This window comes from Peromyscus eremicus, chromosome 10 (genome assembly GCF_949786415.1).
Source record: "Peromyscus eremicus chromosome 10, PerEre_H2_v1, whole genome shotgun sequence".
In the NCBI taxonomy this organism is placed as follows: Eukaryota; Metazoa; Chordata; class Mammalia; order Rodentia; family Cricetidae; genus Peromyscus; species Peromyscus eremicus.
The window spans coordinates 64,308,544-64,324,201 of record NC_081426.1 but is presented as its reverse complement, the minus strand read 5'-3'; the positions used below and the strand labels follow the sequence as shown (position 1 = coordinate 64,324,201).

The 15,658-nt window shown below is 46.4% G+C and overlaps 1 protein-coding gene across 2 annotated transcripts in view; it reads left to right on the top strand.

The window, feature by feature from the left end:
- Nucleotides 1-4,364: 4,364 nt before the first annotated feature.
- The window catches only part of Corin (corin, serine peptidase), a 202,088-nt gene continuing 190,794 nt past the window's right edge, over nucleotides 4,365-15,658 (top strand). Inside the window, exon 1 of one of the 2 annotated variants that reach the window (XM_059275966.1) lies at nucleotides 4,365-4,599. In XM_059275966.1, coding sequence (XP_059131949.1) covers nucleotides 4,531-4,599 — 69 coding nt within the window. In that variant the 5' untranslated portion in view covers nucleotides 4,365-4,530. Of the gene's footprint in view, nucleotides 4,600-4,641; nucleotides 5,104-15,658 lie in introns of those variants that run through there. The other variant, XM_059275965.1, reaches the window with a different exon arrangement.

The window sequence follows — 15,658 nt, the reverse complement described above, 5'->3', positions numbered from 1 at the left end:
AGTAAATGGATTCACACCTCAGAGTACAACAGAGCACCCCCCTTTTTATTGAGGACAGATTTTTATTTTCTCACATAACATATTCTGACTATGGTTTCCCCTCTGCTACTTACAGTTTCTCCTCTCCTCTCCAATCTGGATTTACCTCCTTTCTGTCTCTCATTAGAAAACATACAGGGAACAATAATGAAACGAAATAAGATGAAAACACGTTGGAATAGGATGAAACAAACCAGGAAAAGAGCTTAAGAAAAGGCACAAGAAACAGAGACCCGCTCATTGACACTTAGGAATCACACAAAAATACTATAAGCCATAATGTATATGCAACCTGTAAGGTAAAAAGAGGGGAAGGGGGGAAGTCTTAATACGACATTATAAGACAAAACTTATAGTGTTATTAAGTTTGTTTTCTGTTGGCCATCTACTGCTAGGCATGCAGGAGTTTGTTTCTCCAGGGACACTCTCCTGGAAAAACTAAATTTCCATCTGCAAGTGGTTATCAGTTGGAGATTTCTTCCGGGTCAGGGATGGAGGACCCCAGCTGGTGCAGACCTGTGTACTGTGTGTGCTGCCTCAGTCTGTGAGTTCTGTTAGTTCATATGTGCATAGGTCCTGTTGCTTTAAGTGTCCTTGGTGTCCTCTATACCCTCTGGCTCTTACACTCTTGTAGACGGATATTTCTCAGGTCCAGCCTGGCCCTGCGGTCTGGACAAATCTCTCCCACCCATGGTCCTGCAGCTCCTTATAAAATAATTACTCAGAGACTTAATATTAATTATGAATTATATTGCTTATGGCTCAGGCTCATTATTAACTAGCTCTTATAACTTAATTCAACCCATTTCTATTAATCTATGTTTTGCCACGTGGCTTCGTGGCTTACAAGTACTTTCACATCCTGCTTCTCCTAGCGGTGGCAGCTCAAAGAGACTTCCCCTCACCTCTTCTCCCGACTCTCCAGTTTGAATGTACCACCTAACCTTATTCTGCCTCACCATTGGCCAAACAGCTTTATTAATCAACCAATCAGAGCAACACATGTTCACAGCGTACAGAAAGACATCCCACAGTACACTCTATCTGCCTCTGCTGCAGGGTTCCCTGAGCCCTGAGAGGAGGAATTTAATGGAGACATTCCATTTAGGGCTGAGTGTTCTGAGGTCTTTCACTCTGTGTTTTATCTGGCTGTGGTCTCCCTAATTGTTCCCATCTGCTGCAGGAGGAAGCTTCTCTGATGATGGCTGAGCAAGACACTACGAGTATGACAGAATGTCATTAGGAGTCATTTTATTTCTCTCTCTGTCTCCCTCCCTCCCTCCCTCCCTCCCTCCCTCCCTCCCTTCCTCTCTCTCTCTTCCCTAAAGAACAGAGGTATTTGGTTTTACACTAGGTCTCCAGGCAATCCAGGCAATCTAGTCTCTGGTTCTTGGTCACCCAAGCAATGTTCAGTATGAGTTCCATCTCATGGAGTAGGCCTTCAGTCAGATATTGGTTATTCCTACAAACTTTGTGCCACCATTGGCCAAGCATATCTTGTAGGCAGGACACTATTGTAGATAAAAGGGTTTGTATCTTGCTTGGTGTTTATGTCTCTCTCTCTCTCTCTCTCTCTCTCTCTCTCTCTCTCTCTCTCTCTCTCTCTCTCATGTATACAGCGTTCTGTCTGCATGTATATCTACATGCCAGAAGAGGGCACCAGATCTCATTTCAAATGATTATGAACCACCCTGTGGTTGCTGGGAATTGAACTCAGGACCTCTGGAAGAACAGTCAGTGTTCTGAATCTCTGAGCCATCTCTCCAGCCCTATTTTTCTCTTTTGGTAGCATGTTGAGTACCTCCCTGTACCAAAGACTCTAGAACATAGGAGTGAAGGCTCTGTAGGCCCAGATGTGACTTCTCCATGTTCAGTGAGGTGTGTGGGTGTTGTCTTCAGTAGTGGGGCCTTGCTGTTAGTTTGTGGAGAGCAGCCTGGGTTGTTTGGGCATTCCCGTGGGACCCTTTTGGCCAACAACCCATATCCATTCCCAGTAACCCATTCCTAGTACTGGAAGCTCCATTCGGTGACGAGATGGCCAGTTGGGACTCTGTCTCCCCCATTACTTGGAGATTTCATTTAGATCACCTTCAACATTAGGTTTCTCTCAAATGGCCCTTAATTTTAGTTTTCTCTACCCAAATTCTCCCCCTCACCACCTTTAAGTTAATTTCCTATAAGTCTCTTTTAAAAACAGCTCTCAAAATCATTTATTTTAGCATCTTGAGATGTACGGTGTATAACTGTTGTCTATCATCAAAGCATACCTCAAAACGGTGCACCAGAACATTAGACATCCTTTTTACTGTGAGATCCTTAACTCTGAGGGTTCTGTTTGTTCGTAAGACTTGGTCAGACAAGATGAGGGTGCAGCAAGTTCCCTATGACAAACTCATGTGGCTATTTTGTTTTGTCAGGAATCCCATAAGTCTCTTAATCTTTGTGTTTTTCTTTTAAATTATGCAACTAGTTTGATATATGCTTGAAATGCTAGACAGACTTTCAGAACGGTATCAGAAATGTCAATTTTTGGAAAATTAAGATTATTTAAGACATTAGACAGGTATTGCCAAGTGTTTTTCTTTAAATTGAGGGGCCAGGGATTTGGTTCAGTGGTAGAACACTTGCTTAGCAGAAGTCACAGCTCTAAATAATGTAAGTTGAAGTCTTATGTGACTTTTTTAAAAGACTAATTCCAGTAAGTCATTAGAAATCACAGCGAGCACTCTTCATAATTAACTTGAATATAAGACACATTTGATTTCTTACAGTATGAAAGTTAATTATTTCATTAACCCTCCTCCCTCCAAGCAGCAAAAAATACCTCAAATACTGGTTCTGATACTCGTGATAACTGGAGCTGTTAGAAGGGAGTTTGGAGGCATGTTTACCTTATCAGTACAGTCAGCTTCAGGAACACAGCACAGAAAATCAAGGGAGAGACCATGCTGACTATTTAGCTACTTCAGTTTCATAGTTCCCACAACACTTCCACCAGGGGGCAGAACGTGGAAAAGAAAGAAACTCACAGGCCACGGTTGTCTGAATGGGTGTACATCAACCCAGTGCTCCATCCACAGACCCAGGAACTCTGACCCTCAAGGTGCAGCTAACAGATGTGCCTCCCAGATGGGTGTCCTGTGGGTGGTGGTATATGATGAGGCAGCATCTTGGTAGGAACGCAGTTACAAAACGCCACAGCCTCTGGGGCATGTCAAGGCAGCTGCTTCTGTCTCTGAGTTAGAGAGGGTGAGTGTGAAACGCTTAGGGCAGAGCTGCTGCGTTAGAACATGTGGGGTTTGTGAATTAGGAAACGTTAGATAGTGTAGTACTCACTGATATTGGTCAGTGTCCGCCTCTTTAACTACACATCACGTGTATGGCATTTCTCAGACTTCATGTCTTTTTGGAAGGAAAATACCCATTACTGCTCCCTGCCAGTTGCACACATGTGCCCTTGTCCACACAGTGACGTTCAAGGGACAGGTCACATAGTCTACTGAGATGGACTATTTCAGTATAACCATACATAACAGTATAAAATGTTTGAAATTTTAAAGATTCTGATTGAAATTGGACTAAAAAAAAATCATGTCTAAGAAAACTTAAAGTCTTTGGTCCTTTTATTTTATCCTTTTTTTCTGTTTTCTTTTTCTTTTTTTGCTAAACATTTAACAATCGTCTTGGTCTTCAAGTGGCAATACCACCTCTGCAGTGGAATGTCTCCAGTGCCTTCCTTGCTGCCTTAGAAATGTGGCTCCCTGTGAAGGACAGATGTGGTTTGCTGGCCCCTGACTTCAGCCTGTGGGATGCTCTTGGCAGGCAGTCCCAGGCTAAAGCGCTCCCCGGTCCATGAAGCCTGAGCAGCGATTGGGTCTTCCAAAAGCAGTTTCCTCCCTTAACTTGTAGCAGAAGACAGATTTGCAATTTTCATAATGCAAATAATGCCTGCCTTCAAAACCTTACGTCGTTTCAAACACAACAAACTTGGCGTTGAATTGCCAGTGCCTATATGGCACTCATTTTGGTACTTGGCTGGCTAGAGTCTTGCTTGGAGGGATGGGATGTCCGAAGATGTGATCAAAAGAATTCACTAGGAGGAGAGTGGCTCTTTACACTGTCACTCTGTAACAAAGTCTGGCCTTTGCTGCTCCTGTCCTGTAGTTTAAGGTTTTCTGTTTTGTTTTTTTTGTTTTTTTTTTCCTGGTGTGGAGGATGGGGGCAGTAGACTCTTGACTTCCCATCTGCCTTAGAAGAATAACTTTTGAAGACAGGGGTGGGTATGGAGGAACTGTCATTAAGGGTTATGGGTAGGACCCAGAGAGTGAAGGGAGGGAGTGGTCTGCGGGTGGGGTCTGCCCAGCAGACAAAATATGGGGCTCCCATCCCCTGAGTACAACTTCTCTCCGAGTGAGGAGATAGACATCCGTAGTGCCTCTCCCAGAGAGCAGAGAAAAGCGACCGAGATAAGAGTGGACGGAGGAAAAAGATATGTTTACGAAACGGCCCCCTGCCCTTGCTCCGGAGGAGCGCAGTCGCCGAGCTAACTCCCCAAAGAGGGTAAGATCCACACCCCGCGCTCCTCCCGCACACAGGTTGCGTGGCCCGAGTCCTGGTGACTTCAGAGTCAAACCTTTTCTCCTCGTCCCTTCCTGCCTTCCTCGGGTGCCACCTCCTTCCTGTCCGTGGGTCAGTGAGCGCGGACTTCTCAGTGGCATGCTCAGTGCCCTGCAGCCGGTCCCTAGGCGGACGGTCCTCCACTCCGGTGGCTTGGCATCGGGGACACTGGCAGTCATGGACAGGGTTTTCTTTAGCATTCGGGTCAGCTCAGTGCGGAGAGCCCACTGCTCCTGTCCCGGGCCATGCTACCTGTCCTGCAGAGTCCCTCCTACCGACGCCCTCCTCGCACCGAGTAGGCTTGGCTGCGTGCAGGTTCCGGGGGAGGCTGCAGGTGGAGCCGTCGGCCCCGGCCCCTCTGGGACCGGTGGCTTCCTCTCCGGGTCCACGTTCCAGGCCCCCCGCAGCAGCTGGAAGGATTGCGTCGGAGCCCCGCCTGCCCCAGACGTAAGCCTGCATCCCCACTGCGCTCGGCCCGGCTGCGTGCGCAGTGACTAGGTCCCGTTTGCAGAAGCGTCCCCCCAGTCAGCGCCCCGGGATGGTCCTATGCGTTGGCGCCACAAAACAAGAGTGCTGGGAGTGCTCGTAAACTTTCTCTTGGGCGGGTACCGGTCCCGGAAGCATCGGGTGCTGTCCGCGGGTTGCGGCGCAGGCTTTGAGCTGCTAGGGTTTGGGACGCTTTTCACGCAGTCCTGGGAAGGGGTGCACTTGCTGCCGCGCTCTCCAGAGAAAGGAAAGTACACTCCAGAGGGTTCCCCTGACCCGAGCCTCGGGAAACCAAGTCTAGGTTGCAGTCACCCTTGGCTGCGGCTCATTAGGGTCCTGGAATCTGCTGGTTCCCACCGGGTCGCAGCGGCACAGAGGTAGACAGGACCAGTCAGTGTCAGCCTGGAGGGAGAGGGCTGGTTAAGTGTCCTGTGGAGTCCTGCGAGAACTCAGTCCGGGACTTCCATGCGAGCACTCTGGAGGCCGGAGGATGGCAGTGTGGGCGCTCTGTGTGTGGCTTCCCGTTTTGGGGACCGAGTTGGGGCATACGTTTCTAGCTTCTCAGGAAAGCTGTCCCAGCAATTCCCTCCCACTGAAATGTCCCAGAACAAGGCACGGCGGAAGGTTTACGGTACAAGGCTCCACGGTTCTCTACGTCCATGTCTGTGCTTTATAGTTATTCCATTTTTAAGATTTGAAGGACTCCACTGACGGACTCGAAAGTCTGCAAGAGAATACATACGAGTGCCACCAGAAAGGGAGCCAAGCCAGGAACCACTGCTGATTGTTCAAGGACGCAATTTTGGCAGAGTTGAAGTTAGAAGTGTGGCAAACATTGACTTTGGCAAATCCCCTAAAAAACAACAAATACTAGGCCTTTGGGGTGTATACATCAGTCACAGTGCCACCAACATTTGCTGGCTTCCTGGTACCCACTAGTCTTGTATGAGATTACTCAAAATCAGTTTCTAAAACCAGGATTCTGGGGTCGAAAAATGCCTGCTCGGTGGAGCAGTTAAGACCTGCAGATTTTTCCCGGGAGGACACCAAGTGTTTTCATTGTATGAAGTATCTTTTGAGTGTGTGGAACATGGAGTAACCCAAACCTCAGGAAGCTGTGAAGCTTTTGTAGGGGAGGGGGGCCCATTTTAGAAAGTTCTCTGTGGGATAGGGTTACAATACAAAGAAAAGTCTAAGTTGTCCTTCCAGTGGGATAAGGCGAGGAGCGAAGAAATGCTTCAGTAATCTCTTCAAGTAGATTTCTAAGAATATCTCGGCGATAGCAGAATGGACACCAGGGCTCTTGTATTTGCCTTGTTGGAAAGAAAAGGGGGCTGTGGGGGTTGTACTGCATAATTTCAGGATTAAACAGGGGCAAGAATACACACAAATGCAGTTAGCTCCCTGTAGTCTGGGTGGTTATCATCTCAGTTCGGGTCTGCGAGGCTCCAGGGAAGTCATCCAGGGTAGCGTCAGTTCCCAGAGTCGGGTGACTCCTCCTGTGTGGACAATTACTCCTGAGTCTCACCATGGGCTGCTCTCCCTGTAAGACTCACTGTTCCTGGAAGGTTACAGTGCAACCAACCACTGTGAATTTTGAGGTACCGCTCTGGGGGCATCTGGAACAGGTATCATAAAAGCTGGTGGCGGACAGTGGCCACATGTCCTCACAAAGCTGGCTTGGGCTTCAGGCTTGAAGAGAATCAGAGACTCGGGTTTATTTAGAGCTCATCACCCCCGTGTGACCATTTGCAGATAGACATTCCTTAAATAATTGCGTGCCTGTGTGCAGAGCTAAGCAGGAAGCAGACTCGAAGTTGAAGGCAAAAGGAGATACAAAGTGAAGATACAAAGTAGTTTTTTGGTTATCTGTTAGATAGCCTCAGGCCTCAATGAGGCATCTCAGCCTGTAATAAAATTACCCTCTGAGGCTTGCTCCATGTCTCTCCCTGACAGTGGAGGGGGTCACTCGGGCTGGCAAGGCAACAGAGCCAGCAAGTGCCACCAAGCCCCGGTGACCCCTTTCACTGTCGGGGAGAGAATGGGAGGGCAGTGTCTCCAGAGAGGGAGAAGAGTCACTGTTTCCTCTCTCCACCCCTCCTTATGGGACTTCCACGCTGGGAATGCTGCTCCATTACCTCTGTCCTCTTTCCTTTACCTTAGTGTCTTCCAACACAAAGATGCGTCCCTCCCAGTGGTGTCCTGGGAGCTCCCCAGGGACAAGGAGGAGCTGGACCACCAACTGTGTGCTCAGAAGGTCCAAGACAGGCAGGATTACTCAATCCGTCATTTTTGCCTTAATAAGATAATCAACAAGTCAGCGTTCATGCCCTGTTTGCTCCATGCATTTTGCCCAGCCACATGGAAAACAGTACTGATTGGCTTAAGGACCCTGACTGAAGTTCTAGGTCCCCAGTAAGAGGTCAGGTAAACCCAGATTGATCTGCTTGTCCCTCCAAATTTCAATTTCCACCCCTCCCATCCTTTCTCTGATGGCAAATGGAGGAACTATTGAATGAAATGTGCCATAGGGAGCAAGGCTCAGGAGGAAGACTGCGGGTCTTGGTGTCAGATCTCCAGCTCTAGTTAGTTTTGAAAAGCAGCCATCCCATTGGTCAGGTCAAGTCATCTTGCCAAGGCTGTTTCCTCCATCAGAAAGTAGGGATGGTGTTTTTTCCATCTTCAAGGACACCATGTAATGAAGGAAATACTTATCACAAGTAACTCTATGTAATAGTCAGTGCATTCTATAAAGCCTCATTGAATATTTAAGAAAATCTGTGGGACACCTTACATGGCCTTGGTACAGGGGGAGGGGCTTGGAGCTGCCCCAATTGAATGTATCAGGCTTTGCTGACTCCCCATGGGAAGCCTTGCCTTGGAGGAGGTGGGAATGGGGTGTGGGTTGGGGGGAGAGAAGGTTGGATGGTGGGAGGAGGGAGGGGAAGGGGATCTGTGGTTGGTGTGTAAAATGAATAGAAAATTTCTTAATAATAAAAAATAAAATGTAAAAAGATCTCTCATTGAGGTCTTGATGTTCAAAAATATTGTATATATACAACTAGACTTTGAAATAAGATTATGACCCTGAAGCCACCACCACAATTAATTCCTTGAATGTATCTAATGCCCCCTGCTCTCTTAATTATTGCTTTTATCATTTTGCTATAAGAATATTGAACATGAGATCTATTCTGGTAGCAAAAGTTAATTCAAATATATAATTTAGTATTGTAACTCTAAGGATAGATCTCCAGGCCTGCCTTAGTCATCTTGCAATACTTTAATTTTATGCCGTTTCTGAATACTTCCCCTGTCGCTACTCACTCCCACATGGCCCTACTCTTTTATTCTATGAATGTGACTCTTAGGCCTCCTCAGATAAGTGGGATTATGTAGGATTTTAACGTCTGTGTCTGGCTCATTCCATTCAGCATAACATCCACAGCTTCATTCATCGTGTTACAAATAGGAGGACTTTCTTCTTTTTACGGTTGACTAATATTCCATTGTGTGTACATACACTTCTCATCATCTGCTCATCCACCATTAGACCTTTAGGCTCTTCCACATCCTGAACACATGATGAATAAGAGCACGATGAACAGCTTTTCCTCAAGAGCCAGTTTTCAACTCCTTCGGGAATATTTATTATTTATTTATTTTGTAATTAGAGTAGGGTTGATGGGCCATAAAGTAGCTCTCTTTTGAATTTTATAGTGAACTTTCATACTGTTCTTTCACACTGTTTCCTATAATGGCTACACCAGCTTTTATTCTTTCCCATTATATCTCTCGGTGTCTAATCCCTTTTACTCTCTTGTTTTGAGATAGTGGACAGTGTAACCAGCATGAGATACCATCTTACTGTGGTTTTGATTTGCCTCTAACTAGAGAAGTTGAACAACTTTCATGTACCCAGTGGCCATTTGTGTGATTTCATCGGGAAAATGTCTGTATGAATCTTTTACTTATTTTTAAAATTGTGTTATTTATTTATTCACTTTTGCCATTGAGTTATAGGAGTCCCCTACGAAGGTAGCAAAGGTTCATAAGATATTTGATTTGTGAATATTTTCTTCATCACACAGTTGATGTCTTACTTTCCTGATCATTTCCCTTTCAGTGCAGAAACGGCATTCTCTGTCATAATCCCAACTATTCACTATTGCTTTGTTATCTGTACTTGGTGTCATAGACAAACTATCCAAGCATCCTGTAAGGAGAAATGATTCTCGTTTCCTCCAGGAGTTTTATGGTTTGAGGTCTTTATGTCTTTAATCTATTTTTATTTCTTTTTCTGTATGGTGTGAGGTAAAGGTCCAGGTTTTCTCTTCTGTATATGGGGACTCAGTTGGAGAGACTTTCTCTCCCCTACTGTGTCAAAGACCACGTATGTCTGGGTTTGCTTCTAGGCTCTGTTCTTTTCCATCGACCCACCGGTCTGTTTTTATGTTAGAACTAGATTGCTTTGATTACTGCAGGTTTGTAATATTATAATAGCTGCTTAAATTACTTCAATGTAAATCAATCCATTAAAGAGACTCAAGTTTCCTCTCTCACTAGCATGTGTCCTGAGCTCAGTAAGCCCACGTGACTCTGACTACTGCTTGGGCAGCAATGCTGGAGGGCCCTCTTCATTATCTTCATTATAGAAGGGGTCTTCTTTCCTCTTTCTTTCCTAGGGGAGTGAAAAGTCCTGCCTAGCACCTTCTGCTGCTCCCTTGTCTGTATGATTTTGTGCAGAAGAATCACTTCTGGGGTCTTGAAGTCTTTTATATAGCTTCAGCATTTGTTGACGGCTATAAATAAGGCAGCACGTGCATCCTAATCGCCAGCTCCTTTGGAACTTTCTTTTTGGCCTCTCTCTTGGCTCATAGATCTCTTTCTCCATTGATGGTGACAGTCAAGACTGAGACATTCCTGGCTTTGGAACAGACTCTGCTTCAACAGAGGGGCTCTTTCCCCACCCAATATTCCCTTACTCGGTGTACCAGTTTTTGTAAGAATCAAGGCACTCGAATATCGAGTTTGATGTTTGGCACAGCATCCACTGAGGGTGCTTGGTTTGTGGAGGTTGAAAATGGCTACCCCACCTCTCTCTGTTGGGCCCTTCCAGGATGTAGCATCATTTGACAAACCGTTCATTTTACTCCTTTTTTCTTTGGATAGTTTATTGTCTCCTCTACTAGAATGTAAGCCTTCAAGGGCAGAGATGTTTCAGTGTCTTTCCTTGTTGTTAGATGAATGCCTGGTATACAGTGGGTGCCTAATAGTTAGTTGTGCGTGGCTGAGGTAAATTTGGACCTAGTGAAAACAGAGAGGTGCTATGTCAGTTTTCAATGACTGTTATGATAAAATGGAAACTCCAGAAAAGTACGTGCTCACAGTTTTCGGGGCCACACACCTGATGTCAAGGTGTTGACAGGGCCGTGGTCCCTTTGAAGAGTTTGTGGGTGGATCCTTCCCTTAGTATTCCTAGCTTCTGCTGAACACTCCTCAGTGTCCCTTGGCTTGTAGATGTGTCACCCCAGTCTCTGCCTCCACTGTCACATGCTCTTCTCTTCACGTCTCTTCTGCTGTCTTCAGGACGCCTGTCACGTTGGATTGGCCACTCACCCCAGCTCAGTGTGTTGCCGTTAATGTGCTTCCATTCCTTACTTCCCAAAAATTTGTTCTCTTCTGGCTTTGGCAAATATGCTTTAGAGCAGTGGTTCTCAACGTGGGGGCCACATATCAGACATTTACATCACGATTCATAGCAGTAGCAAAGTTGTTACTCGAATTGTTAGAAGGCCTTATTAATAAAAACAAACCCAAGGCCAGGTATTGGGGTGAACGCTGGAAGATCAGAGAAGCAGAACCGGCCACAGCTAACTTCACCTTGCCAAATTCTCAGCCAATCCTGTTTCCTCAAACTGGAAGCTTTCTGAGTCCTCATCTGGAATGAATTTCAGTTGAACTGTTGCTAAAAGCCTAAAAGCTTAACCAAGCTCTACTTCCTGGTCCTCACGCCTTATATACCTTTTTGCTTCCTGCCATCACTTCCTGGGATTAAAGGCGTGTGTCACCATGCCTGGCTGTTTCCAGTGTGGCCTTGAACTCACAGAGATCCAGGCAGATCTCTGCCTCTGGAATGCTAGGATTAAAGGCGTGTGCTACCACTGCCTAACCTCTGTGTTTAATATTGTGGCTGTTCTGTTCTCTGACCTCCAGATAAGTTTATTGGGGTGTACAATATATCAACCACACAAAGTTACAGTTATGAATTAGCAACTAAGTGATTTTATGTTTGGAGGTCACCACAACATGAGGGACTGTATTATAGGGTGGCAGTATTAGGAAGATTGGGAACTTTAGAATAAGTAATGCACTTAAGTTTATTAATCTTGCAGACATACAGCACCTGTGTGGTTGGGAGATGATGCTCTGCAGATGAGAGGGTTCTACCTGGGTGGGGAGCTGTGAGCATTGAAGGGCAGGGCTGACAGCCCTTCTTCAGGTTGTCAGAAAACCTCAAGATTTTCTCCAGTCTTTATGAAAATGGAACCATGATGCCTTGGGACACAGGCTCCTCGTCTCACTCTTAGCATGTGCTGAGCTCTGCTGAAGGGTGTCCAGTGCCTGTAAATTTTGTCTTTCTCTCATCCTGTGGGCCATCGCCCCTGTGGGACACTTCTTTATGTCCAGCTCGTCAGAACGGGTGGTGACAACCACATGCCCATTCCTGATGAGGCTGGTGGAAGGTCTAGAGAGGCCCTGCAGGTGACCTGTGTCACCGTTCAGCAGTGGTACTGATGCTATAAAAAGCCCCTGGTGAAGCCTAAGGAGGAGGAAAGATAGAGAGCCACCAGGCTGACTTAGAAGAGGAGCTGAAACATGAAGGGGTGGGCTGTAAAGGGCATTATGGCAGCACCCATACACTTGCTCAGCTCAGGGACCCTTTAGGTCGTGGCATTTGAAGAATTATTTCTGTTTCCAGTGGCTGGGCAAGGGGTGGGGTGGGTTGGGGACCGGGCAGGGGTGCTTTAAAGAAAAATCCTTCTGCCACTGTGGAACATAGATCTCTCTGAAACTACGGAGATGCCATTTAACTGATTAGAGTGCCCCTGCAGCCTATTAGAGTAGATAACATCAGGAGGCTTCTGTTTTGCTTTCGTTTTTTCTGAAACAGGGTCTCATGTAGCCTAGGCTGGACTTAAACTCCATATGTAGCTGAGTCTGGCTTTGAATTCCTGATCTTCCTGCCTACTTCCCAAGTGCTAGGATTACCGGCATGTACCACTATGCCGGATCTCACAATACCGGGAACTCTTGCTTGGGGCCTCCACGGCCTCCTAAATGTGAAAGATCTTCACAAAGATCTCTTTGTGAAGAGTTTGGTGTGACTTTCTCCAGCCAGGGCAACACAGCTCCCCAGCGGCTGGCAGCTAGGTGGTAGGTCTTGGAAGAATTTGTGGGCACAGCTTGGCCTGGAGAGGAATAGATTCTCTTATCCAGTTGACAAGACCTTGTATGCCAGGCATGGAACTAGACACTTAGGGATCTACTGATGAGCAAAATGAAGTTCCATGCACTTGGGAAGCTCTTAAGCAACCAATGGCAACAGGAGTGCAGGGAAGAGAGAACTTCTATGTCAGCCTGAGTTTCACCCAGTGACCTCAGTGAACACGAGATGACAGAGCAATCTGCTTTTTATAACCCTGGTGCCTTTTGTGCGCTGTTCTTACAGTTCATAGTATGGTCCTGTGTTAATGATGTGTGCTCTTTTGTCCCCTTAGCCGGAGCCAATGAGCTAATTAGGCACTCTACTGAGGAGCTGTACTCCACCCCTGGAGAACATGTGGAATCCAGTGACTGACATGATATCTTTCTCCAGGGCAGGGCTTTGCAGAGAGTTTTCAAGGCTTATTTTGATAAAGGACTGTCATCTTTGTCTATTTAAGAGCCTCATCCTACAGATAGGCAGGATGCCTGCGTGGCTTGGAAGTCAACATGGCATTGGTTTACTTAGTATTTCTTTTATCTTTACGACATTTTTGTCCAAGTCAAGTGAGATCAGAAATGGGAGTTCAGCACTAAATGGATGCTAGGAAGCCGTGAGACTTTGCAAGTGTAAACCAGGTCCCATTTTCTGTGCTGCATCTTTAATGGACTGGTGGAAAAAGAGCAGGGCCCTGTGCCATTTACTGTCCTCTTCCCGTTTGGCCTTTGTGACAGTTGATGAGCTGGCATGCTCTTTCCTCCTGACACCAGATGCATGGACTTTTTAAAATGCCACTTCTCCGACTCCCTGACACTAACTCAGTGCCAACAATTCAACTCAACTCTGACAGTTTACCTGGAGTTAAAGGGCTTGTCCTTCAACACTGTCTTCAGAGATTCTGGTAGCAGGTCCCCAGCCACCTGACTTCTGACTGATGCGCTGGAAGCCATAGCGACCCCACATCCACATGCCACGTGGGATGACTTGGTAGAACGGCTCACTGAGCTCAGGAAGATACTCTGCTTAAACTTACTGATTTATGATGAAGGGCATAAATGAACAACCAGGAGAAGAGGTACAGTAGGGTTTGGGTGTACCCCTCTGACATGTGGATGCATTGGCTAAACAACTCAGAAACTCTCCAAATCCCAGCATCCAGGGGCTTCTGCGGAGGTTTAACTCAACAGGTACAATTGGTCGTTAATTGAAATTCCAGCGCCCTGCTTTGGGGAAGGGGACTGAAAATCACCAGTTTCCAGTCAAGGTCTGGTCTTTCTGGCAACCAGCCCCATCCTGGAGCTATTTAGGGGCCCATCAGGAATCCAGAATCACTTCATTAGAACAAGAGGTGTCCTTATCCCTGCTGTCCCTCAGGAAATTCCGAGGGAGGATTCAGGAACTCTGTGGGAAGGGGAGTAGGGAGTGCCACAGGAGGGCTGCCCAGACACGATGCACCCACACAGACCTCAGCTTGATTTTCCTCTCAGTGAGTGTTTTCTAGGGCTTATTACCCTGAACCTCAGCCAAAGGCAAAATTGCCTGTTCAGCACCCAGGGAAACCCAATCACAGCAAACTTGGCAGGCAGTTTAGACCATCTCAGCCCTGGGGTCGCTGCTTTGGCTACAGGTCAGAACTGGAACTATGCCTGGGTGTGAAGCTTGGGCTGGTGGGAGGGAGGAAGAGAGAGGGGGCAGTTACAGACACAGAGTCTTCCACCGCATGGCCCACAATCAAGTCAGGAGATATGTGAGCTCCGGGGAACCATTGAGGAAGAACTTGGCCTCAGAGAAGAGGTTCCTCCTTGAATAGCTGTGCTTTTAAAGTTACGAAATAGGAAAAGAAGCGACAAAATGTGTTCAGAATAGCAAAGGAGCCAAATTATCAGGTAATGAGGGAGAATTCCGGGGGTCTCTGGAATTTAGGAAGGTTGGGGAGAAAACAATTTGTTAAGTAGAAGGATCCTGGTTAGCTGTATCAATTAGCCTGAGCCGGGACATCCACCCTTCCAGGCAGCCCTGGGTACAAGGACCATAGAGAGCTGTGAAGTTTTTCTCCCTCGTCATCTGCTGGCTGGAGTCCCTCTAAGAGTTCCTTTCCCTGAGAAACAATACTCCTCTCACGGGCCTCGGGCCTCGGAGAGGATTTGGGAAGGAGGGCTTCTTGAGAGCTGCTGGGTTGATGTAGCTTTTTCCTTGCTGTTACTGTTACCAAGTGGCACACTTTGCTGCCTGTGTCCTAAAACAACATCCCTCTTGATATGAAATAAGGGTTCTGGGGAGTTTCTTGTTCTCCCAGAGAAGATTAAAAGAAGAAATGTTGCTTTTCAAAGTCAAGTCTCTCCCAAGAGCAAGACAAAAGCAAATGCGATCAGAAGTTAATGTGGGCTCTGTACAATAGAAATACGGTAGCCTCAGATACTGTCTCTTGGTGCACTTACAACGGAACCAGATGAACTGACTTTTAGTGGTTATTTTCTAGGATTCAAAATATCCATCATTTTATATTTAATGTGTATCAAATGTAGTTATTAAATATTTTACCACGTTTTGCTTATAACAAATCCTTATGCTTGACAACTCTTTTATCTAGTGTAAATTCAAATAAGAAATATTCCAAGTTGTCCGTGCTCATGGCTAGTGTATATCTCCTTGAGTCATACAGAGCTACCCAGCGGCTGTTGATGTGTAGTCAAGAGTCTGCAAACGCACCTTGCAGGACAAGGAAGGCTTCAGGTGGAGTTAAGTTGATGATTTGGAGAACTCAGCCCATCCTGGCTTATCTGCGGGTGTGGGAGATGTCATTATAACACTCCTCTGAGAAGGAGGCCTCTGGTCAGGGTTTTGAGACAGTGATGTGATTACAAATGTAGGTGGGGAAGTTGTGCTTTAAAGGGACAAGAAGGGACCGCAAGCTGAGGGACGCAGGCTGCCACCACAGCTTGAAAAGACAGGTAATAGTTCGCCCTCAGTACCATCAGTGGCAGCAGCCTGGAGGATGCCTTGTTTTAGTCCAATGGAACTGATTTCAGG